Raw genomic sequence first — 9,861 nt, 5'->3', positions numbered from 1 at the left:
TATCTGGGATATTCTGAATAGTTTTCTAACGGACTCCTATTATTAAAATGCTTGACACAGACGCACACACACACACACACACACACACACACACACACACACACACACACACACACAGACCTAATAGAAGTCTGTGACACACACACACACACACAGAGAGAGAGAGAGAGAGAGAGAGAGAGAGAGATAGACCTAATCGAAGTCACTGTGACACACACACACACACACACACACACACACACACACACACACACACAGAGAGACCTACTAGAAGTCTGTGACACACACACACACACACACACACACACACACACACACACACACACAAATACAGAGAGAGAGAGAGAGACCTAATAGAAGTCACTATGTGACACACACACACACACACACACACACGCACACACGAGCCTTCACTAGATACGTGCAATGCAACTGAACGGCCAAGGGATGGCGGGCAAGCACCGTAAAGATGGCAGAATTGCCGGTGTGGCATGCGACTGCTAGGTGAGCAGCATGTCATGCTCCCCGTGAACGCGCCGGACGCGTGGACGCGCTTCATCTACTGTACGGGGCCGCTGTTGCTATGATGCAATGGGCTTCTGCGCTGTGAGGCAGGAGTTGAATGACTTCTCTTATATTTAGAGCTTTTGACAGAAGACAACGTGAGTGGGATAACAGAGGCAATCGAATTTGTGAAGGGTTTTGTGATTTGCCCTCTATTGTATTTGGAAATGTGGCTGGGTGTGCTTGCCAGAAGCTAAGTAGCTAAGCTAATGACAGTCTGTGCAGGCGCTTCGAGGGCTTGTCTCACACACACATCTGTATGCAGTCGTAGCAAGCTAGCAGGCTAACTACCAGCACCACCCATCTCTCTCTCTCCACCGCTCGTCTGCTTCTCCAGGCAAGGAGGATCTTGGACACTAGTTTGTCATCTGGCCGGATAGTCTTGACCCAATCGGATCGGACTGGAACATCATGGCTGAGAGAAATTCAACCGGATTACTCATGATGATGTTGGAGCCGACACCGGCGATTGCAATGACACTCCCGGCCGAGGTCCGGGAGAAGCTGGCGGAGCTGGAGCTGGAACTCTCCGAAGGTAGCTAACTAACGTTCATCTTTTCAACCTGAAACCAATGCTCATTTCGCCATTTATCTGTGTGTCTCTGCTTCAGCGCCACTCTGACATGTCAGATGAAGTCCAGACGATCTGAAGCAGTGGTTCGGTGATTTAAGGGCTTTGAGCTTGAAGTTCTTGCTTGAACTTCTGCCATTGCAGACTGTTGTTCAGGTCTGGTTCTGTTCAATCTCGTTTTCCCTTCTGAAAGAGAAAATTGTGGCTCAGGTCAGGCCTGATACATTGAAGCACTGTGGACGTTAGGTTATCTAGCTGATGTTCATTGCGGAAAGTTGGAAAAACAAAGAGCCTATTTGTTTAGGTCGAGGTAGATGCACAATGCGTTATTCTGACAACACGCCCTGATTGTCGTGCAAGCTGTTGTGTGACACAACACTGACAACAAACGAATGTCTGAACGCATTTGTGTGCAAAAAGCCAACGAACTTGTACTTTATGTATAACCTGTGCTACGAGCAGATACACAGCTTACCAAAGCCTGGCATTCCATGTGTGTCATGGGTCAGATAATGGTGTCTGTCTGGCTGACGTTGGTTTCCCTCTTAATTTATTTATTTATTTTTTAAACATTTTCACTCTTAAGTGAAGTCATAATTTTATAAAAGTTTGCCCAACTTTGCCTAAAGACCTAAGAGTCTAATTCAGGGTATGTGATTGTGTCATTCACTCAGAGCCACTTAGACTAATCTTGTGGGGGGTGTTGAAAAGGAGAGGGATCAATTTGAAAACGGAAGCATAGCCACTGAGTCTTAATTGAACGGTGGGAAGCCAAAGGATCAAGCAAACGTATCTTATTACTCAGGTCTTACCGGGAGTCCGACTTATGGCACTGCTTTAAGTCATGGCTCTTATGAGGCTGACAGTTGGCCCTTTCGGCTCTTATGGTTTTGGATTGTCGTTTTATTGAGCGAAGAGAAGAGAAGCTATAGTCCCATGATAATCTCTTCTGCATCCATATTTAGCCAGCGTCCTCTCTTACAACCCTCCCCCCTGTGAGCTTCCTTGCATTATTGTGATAAAGCGCTCTGCCTTTTTGAAGTTGGAAAACCTTTCAAGTACGTCCACTGACGTGAGAACACAGAGAGGAAATAGCAGACATCTTTTTGGGCCACACCAGAGTAAATAGAGCTCAGCTTATCCTCCTTTTTTTGGCCAAGCTCCTCCTTTTGCTTTTAAGAGGTTTTAATACACTGTAACCCAGATAAAGGCCAGCAGGCCTTCTGCGTGCTCAATAGCGTAGGTATGAAATCTCCCTGTTTTTCCCTCTCACACACTCTCTCAGGGAGGATACCTCATACTGAGGGAACACTGCCAGCCAGAGTAATGGACACTCATTCCCTTTTTGGTTTTAAGGCAACTCTACATTTAGTCAGAAATGACTAACATTTGACTGTTAGATGAAGGAGGGTGGATAGGGTTTTTGCAGTATTTTTGCAAACCCCCCCCTGTCATTATGTCGTGTCTGAATCTAGCCTGTTTTGCTGATGTTTAGTCCGGTTTACGCCGAACTACAGTATCATCATTCCATTTAGAGTTCCGTAAACTCAGACAAATCCACGGAGTGACATTGTGCATCGGGACCCAGATATCTTCAATGTTGATATTGAGGAAATTGGTGAGAGCTGGTAGGTAGGGAAGTGAGCAGTTGTGCTGCTGAGCCAAAGTAATGACCTATATTGCAGTTGATTAGATTGGGGACTTGGTGTAGGCCAAGGTGGAGCAGAGGGCCCTATTTCACGTCAGATGTTAGTTACATTATAGTCTATAGAAAGAGGAGAATATATTAGAGCAAAAGACTTTGCCTGAGAGTCAGTGTCAGAATATGATTCCCATGAGTCTAATCTCCATTTTAAGAACCCAGTCATCCACAGTTTAGGCCTATACCTGTGTGGTAACAGTGTAATTACCCTAAAAACAACATTGCACAAGTGGGCTCGTCGTTTTGTGGTTAGCCGACACAGCGGTGAAGTTGAGTTGTGGTTTTTGTCATTACAGAACTGGAATATGGACTGTTCCTATTCCTCTTCTTGGGTAGTAAAAAAACAAAACAAAAAAACCCCAACTCTATTGTCATGGCATGTGTTTTACCGAGACCATTTTACAGCGGTGAATGTCCGACCTGGTCTTAGCCGACCGACTCACCCCTGGTGTGAGACGTGAAGGGAAACATGCCCGAGTGGTAAGCAGACGGTATGCTAGCTAGAGCACATTAGCCTCCTGATGGGATAAATGTTTTTCAGGGGTGGCTAGCAATCTATATCTGTCCAGTTTCCTCTTCCTGCTCTCTGTGCGCCGCATCCTGTCTTGTGTGAGTTCTGATACCAGCAATCTCTCTCTCCCTCGCCCGCCTCCTATCCTGTCTCGTGGAGACAGTCAGTGCTGACTGCTCTGTTTTTCATGGCCTTGAATTCAGACATTTGTTTTTTGTTGCAGTGACACAGTGGTTATTGCAGAGGAGTGATCATCCTGGCAGGCGTGGGAGGTGTGGGATGAGCCTCTGATGTATGGGAGGAGCCTCTGTGGTGTGGGAGGAGCCTCTGATGTATGGGAGGAGCCTCTGTGGTGTGGGATGAGCCTCTGATGTATGGGAGGAGCCTCTGGTGTGGGAGGAGCCTCTGATGTATGGGAGGAGCCTCTGTCGTGTGGGATGAGCCTCTGATGTATGGGAGGAGCCTCTGGTGTGGGAGGGGCCTCTGATGTATGGGAGGAGCCTCTGTGGTGTGGGATGAGGCTCTGATGTATGGGAGGAGCCTCTGATGTATGGGAGGAGCCTCTGATGTGTGGGAGGTGCAGGTGGTGAATGGCTGGTGGTGTGAGTTCCTCTGAGATGGAGTCCCAGGACCCAAGAGGTTCTCCACTCATGCTCAGTTCACTATAGAACAACTCCTCAGTCATTTGATTGCAAGCACAGATGCCTGTTGCTATGAATGCAACAACCGCATCGATTTCCCTGACCAAAATAGTTTTTACAGTCGTGATATGTTTTACTTCTGGCATTTTCAGGGAAAAGACAAGACCATGTTCAGTTGTGTGAGAGCTCGGCTCCCTCTCCGTTCAGCTGCTGAGAGGGACGACCGCCTCTTGTTGAAGAGGTTGCATCCAACCCACCACAGATTTGTTCATGCTGTTTAAAATGAGTTGAACCAGTTGGCTAGCTCCGTCGTTAGAATAACATTGTTTTTGTATGGGAAGGCTCAGTAAACATCACACAGTCAGCAGCTTATACCAGCTGATGTGTGAAATCAACAATCTGTGCAATCTCATTTCAGTAAAACAAATATGCCACCACTTTCCTCAGTGGGGCTCTTTTGTTGTGTCGTATTTGTATTTGCACAGATGCACTTTGAATGTGTGCGAACCCCGAGTCAGCTTCAATTCACATATTCATTCATTTTTTCTGACACCACTTTAAGTGTTTGACTGGAGTTCTAAAATCAACACTAGCATACAGTACCAGTCAAAAGTTTGGACACACCTTCTCATTCAATGGTTTTTCTTTATTTTTTAAAAATTATTTTCTACATTGTAGATGAATATTGAAAACATCAGTAAACAAAAAAGTGTTAAACAAACCAGAATATGTTTTATATTTTAGATTCTTCAAAGTAGCCACCTTTTGCTTTGATGACAGATTTGGCAAGTTTGTGTCCAAACTTTTGACTGGTATTATATGTGAGGCATTGCTTTGACCATGCATTAAGTGGTGTGCTGCTAGTGTGAATACCAGAACAGACACATGCTAACAGACACAGCAGGGGTCCCAGGGAGGGACATGACTGGGGAGGGGAATGATCCTCAGCATTTTACGCCACAGATCCTCCAAACTCAGACCTTTTTTTTTTTTTTTTTTTTACCCAAATAAACCTTTGGTCCTTGTATCTCGCCGTAGGCAGTGTTTTTCGATGAAGTCATACGTCAGCACAGAATGTGTGGTGAGCCTCGAGTCTTCTTGACTTACTAATGAATCACATCTCAAACGGAGCACGTTTCAGCCCTCTCTGGTGAGTGCTCCCCTGCAGTGAGCTTACAGACAGGAAATGGAGTCGACGGCTCCTCAGGGCCCCACCAAAGCCTGCTCTCAGGATGACATCCCCATCCCACACTTCCCACGTTTCCTTCAATGGGTTGAGAGTCTTTGTGAATATGAATTTGTGCGAAAGGGCATTACCAAATTGCTAACAGCCAGCCAGCTCATCAGGCACCGTTGGATGACTAGATTAACATGAAGTGTCAAATGTTAATGGTCCGAGCTGTCATTTGATTACCTCTAATTACCAAATGATTCGGCGCCTATTTTCTCATCATGTTGGCATGCCGATGTTGGCCTACTCAGTAACACATTACATTAGGTTGCTTTATACCATGTATGTGTAGTGACATTGCAATCACTAGTAACAGTGTGGTATGTTGGTACATGTTGCTTCATCGCACGACACTCCATAGACGCAACTTAATGTGCTTCTTATTTAACACCAACTGCCAAATAATTCCGGAACACTCACCACCTAGAGTGCCAGGTGTTCTATGTGGAGTTTACCTAGCAACAGCATTCTGATTGGCTACAAAATGAAGCATCGTAATTGATCAATTTTCGGTGAATAAAGCCACCCGTGGCACTCTAGAATGTTGACCGTTTGGACGACTTCATTCACCCGTGGCACTAAATGCCTTAATACCAGGAAGCTTTGAATGCTGATGTTTGGCCAGATGATCTATGGACTAGGTCTAAACCAACCTCCTCAGTAATGAGCTGTAGGACCATTTCCTCACTCTGAGGGGTGACTGTTGGTGATGACCCATGCCACCCCACCAACGCCCTGTGGTCTTCCCTACGCCCCAGGGTGTGTTTAGGAGGCTGTGGTAGTGGTCATCGGTCACAAGCCGCTGCGCAGGTTCTCTGACATGTGACGGCCGGGTGCTGACCTGACTGCTGACCTGGATGTGGATCAGTGGTGCAGAGATGGGCCGTAAATGGGAGCGGCAAGATGAATGGTCCACATTAACTCCAGCAGGGAGGAGGGAGGGAGGGAGGGAGGAAGGGCTCGTCTGTTGGATAATTCATGTGCTTGGTCCGTTTCCTCATTTTCTCATTTCTCTCTCTCCCTCTTTTCTTCATTTCCTGCGGCCTCAGTTCCATATTGATCGTTCAATATTCGGATTTAGGCCAAACTATGTGTGGTCAAATTGGCTCTGTTGCTGAGGAGAATAAGGAAGACCAATAAATGGTGTCCTGTGGTTTGGCAATTGGGACAAGGAGAAGAGTCAAATATTTACTTTGAGGTGTTAGGCCTAGTTTGTTTGGGTTTGGGAGTTTGTTGTGAAGAAGAGCAGAATGCTTTGGACCTTGAGTGTCGCCTGGTGTGTTTGAGTGCAGATGAGGCTGTGGCCCTTCTGCTAAACGGACAGAGTCTCCCTCAGGCCTTTAAGAAGTTAAACCAGCACGGGGAGAGATGAAAAGGCCAGCAGGCACAGAGGTGTCAGTTGGTACAGGAGCTAACATGCCTATGTTGTTACCAGTATGGTATGCCTGCCTGCACTAAAGTTGGAAGGAGGGTGGTCCAGTGGTCTAGCACCACGGCCTACAGTGCACACATGTCGGCATGGGTTAGAATCCGGCCCATTCCCTGCTGACATACCCTATCCTCCTTACTTCCTGTCTTTCTAATAATAATAATGGTGTTCACGGAACCGGTGGGATAATGGTGTTCAAGGAACCGGTGAGAGAATGGTGTTCGAGGAACCGGTGAGATAATGGTGTTCAAGGAACCGGTGAGATAATGGTGTTCAAGGAACCGGTGAGATAATGGTGTTCGAGGAACCGGTGAGATAATGGTGTTCAAGGAACCGGTGAGATAATGGTGTTCGAGGAACCGGTGAGATAATGGTGTTCAAGGAAGCAGAGATCGCTGGACTCTGCCAAGGCTCTGGCCTCTCTTATCATGCTAGTGGTGCCTGCCATGCTTTTATGACCAGTGGTCTCTCTTCCTCTGCGACCTGGTCCGGTCTGGTCTGGTCCGGTCTGGTCCGGTCTGGTCTGGTCTGATAAACTCTAGCGTCATGGAAAGTGGGAAAGTCCTCCAGACCCAAACCCAAGCTCCCTGCAGCTCCTCGCCACGGTGTCTAGCGAGCTACAATACGTTCAGAAATACGTTACGATAAGTGACCAGAACGCACACTCTTCTCCTCAGCCGCTCTTCCTGCTTGTTGAGTAACAGCTTTTTGACGCTCCAGAAGCTCCTGGCGTGTGGGAGTGACGGGCCGGGCTCAGCCCAGGGTGAGTTAGGAGAAGACCTGGCGTGTGGGAGTGACGGGCCGGGCCGGGCTCAGCTCAGGGTGAGTGAGGAGAAGACCTCTCGCCCCCTCCCTGAGTCATCTTCTCCTGAGGCTGCTCCTCAACCAAGCCATGGGGAGGGGAGAACTTCCACAGGACACACCCAACGGCAGATAGATAGATAGATGTAATTATGTGTCACTGGTGGTTGCAACATTGTAATTTCCCCCGCGGATAAATAAAGCATCCATCCATCCATCCACCCACCCACCACCCACCGACCGTTGGGTGTGCTGTTAGCCCAAGTCTTACATAGCCCCTAGCAGTAGCCTCACCCTCCATATTTTGTGTTACCAAACTTCGTTCACAGATTACACCAAGTGTTGTTCTTTCACATTCTACATGGACCAGAATGTGTGGCGAGCCAGAGACCGAGGGATTCCTGCCTTATAAAGGAGTATTGTCCATAGGTGCTGACTTGTACTGTGGTAGGATCCTAATAACAACAGCTCTCAGCTTGGAGGAAGCCGGGGCAGAGCTCCAGACACTTCTCTGGGATCAGCAGTGATTTGCCTGCAGTTGTGGAGAATAAGATGTATTGGGTCATAAATATTTCAAGTTCTGCCTTAAAGCATGGTGGGGCTTCAGATTGAGGGAGGGAGGGAGTGAGTGAGTGAGTGAGTGAGTGAGTGAGTGAGTGAGTGAGTGTCAGTGTACAGTCTGTGTGTGTCAGTGTACATGTATGTGTGTGTGTGTGTACATGTGAGTGTGATTTGTTGCTGTGAACCATTCAGTAGTGCTTTATGTCAGGGACATTGAGGACCTTGTTATTGTTATATGGGCACTTCACTTCCCTGCTCTCTAGACCTACAGTGCTTGTTTTTGCCCTTCAATATCCTGCCTCTCTCTCTATATGAACAATGAATAATTAATAGACTGCAGTGTGGGAACGCAATATCTACAAATATGTCCTCCGTTTCCTCTGTTTATTTGAGTGTGGTTGAGCCTACAGCGTCATATTACAACGGCCGTGAATTTCGTTAGAATCCGTAGCCTGTGTTTCAACTGTGCCTCTCAGCTGTGTCTTTCCCCTGGTGTTTTGGTAGTCTCTCCCTCTCTGATCTGATAACTTAACAACGCAGTATAAGGTAACTTTAAACTGTGTACTATATGGAACTTTATACTGTATAGTAAACTTTTTAATGTAATTACAGTACCAGTCAGAAGTTTGGACACACCTTCTCATTCAATGGTTTTTCTTTATTTTTTAAAATTATTTTCTACATTGTAGATTAATATTGAAGACATCAAAACTATGAAGGAACACATATGGAATTATGTAGTAAACAAAAAAAGTGTTAAACAAACCAGAATATGGTTTATATTTTAGATTCTTCAAAGTAGCCACCTTTTGCTTTGATGACAGCTTTGCACACTCTTGGCAAGGTGTGTCCAAACCTTTGACTGGTTCTGTACTTCTGAGTTGTTACGACGTCCCCTCCAATATCTGGAGGGACGTTTCATGTCTGGTGATGTGTCTTGATGTGCTGTGAGGGCAGTTAGCCGGGGACAAGGTATTCTTTGTCATCTGGCCATAGAGCATGGATTTATTAGTGCTATTGCATTAGGCTTTATTATTGCTAGTGTTTTATAGCTGTGATTGAGGGCCCTTTGCTCACATTTTAATGTCATGGCTGCACTCCTGCAGGGCGTGTGTGACAGAAGGCTGTCAGGCCGGGGAGAGAGGAGAAAGGATTGGGGTGGGATCGTAAAATTGCACTAGCGTTTGACAATTACAAAAAAAACATGATGAAATATCTCTTGGAGCGACTGTCTTAATATTCCTTTTCAATTGATGCCTTTCATATTATTTTATTTTTTTCATGAACATTTTTAACTTCTGTCTTTTGATTTTTTCGTATTATTCTATTACTTTTTAGGGGAGGCTTCTCGACAAGCCCTACCGGGTTTCTTAACCTCCCCTGCACACTTTGTTATTGTGTGTGTGTGTGTGTGTGTGTGTGTGTGTGTGCAAATCCTAAATAAATAAATAGATGTGTGTTTCACAGTTCCACCGGCACTGATGCCTGACAGACATGGAGCTGTGTTTACAACAGTTCTCTGGGCTTCCATAGGCTGTGCTGTGTCAGACTTCTGAGAGAATATTGTGCTGTGAAACCTGTGAGACTGGTGAAAAGAGTACAATGCAGACCTGTTTCAACTATACATTTCATTCATAAAAACAAAACAAAAAAAATATTGCGCAAAATATAAGCTTGCTAGGCCACACATTTAAAAAAATAAAAATTTAAAAAATTTAAAATTTAAAAATAAATTGCCTACTGGCATTACGACTGCCAATGGCCCCTGGTCTGAGCATTGATTACTTTGTCTTATGATGACTGATGGATAGATGATTCACTTACTTAAACAAATGTATTGTTGTACGTCG

General features: G+C 45.8%; 1 protein-coding gene across 1 annotated transcript in view; it reads left to right on the top strand.

The window, feature by feature from the left end:
- The first annotated feature begins 802 nt into the window (after positions 1-802).
- dip2a (disco-interacting protein 2 homolog A) overlaps positions 803-9,861 on the top strand; it is a 62,226-nt gene continuing 53,167 nt past the window's right edge. Inside the window, 1 exon segment of the mRNA XM_083681958.1 lies at positions 803-1,099. Within this exon segment, the coding sequence (XP_083538084.1) occupies positions 976-1,099 (124 nt within the window). The 5' untranslated portion in view covers positions 803-975.

The sequence above is a fragment of the Argentina silus genome, assembly GCF_951799395.1.
Source record: "Argentina silus genome assembly, chromosome: 12".
Lineage (NCBI taxonomy): Eukaryota > Metazoa > Chordata > Actinopteri > Argentiniformes > Argentinidae > Argentina > Argentina silus.
This window is presented reverse-complemented; position numbering and strand designations above follow the sequence as displayed.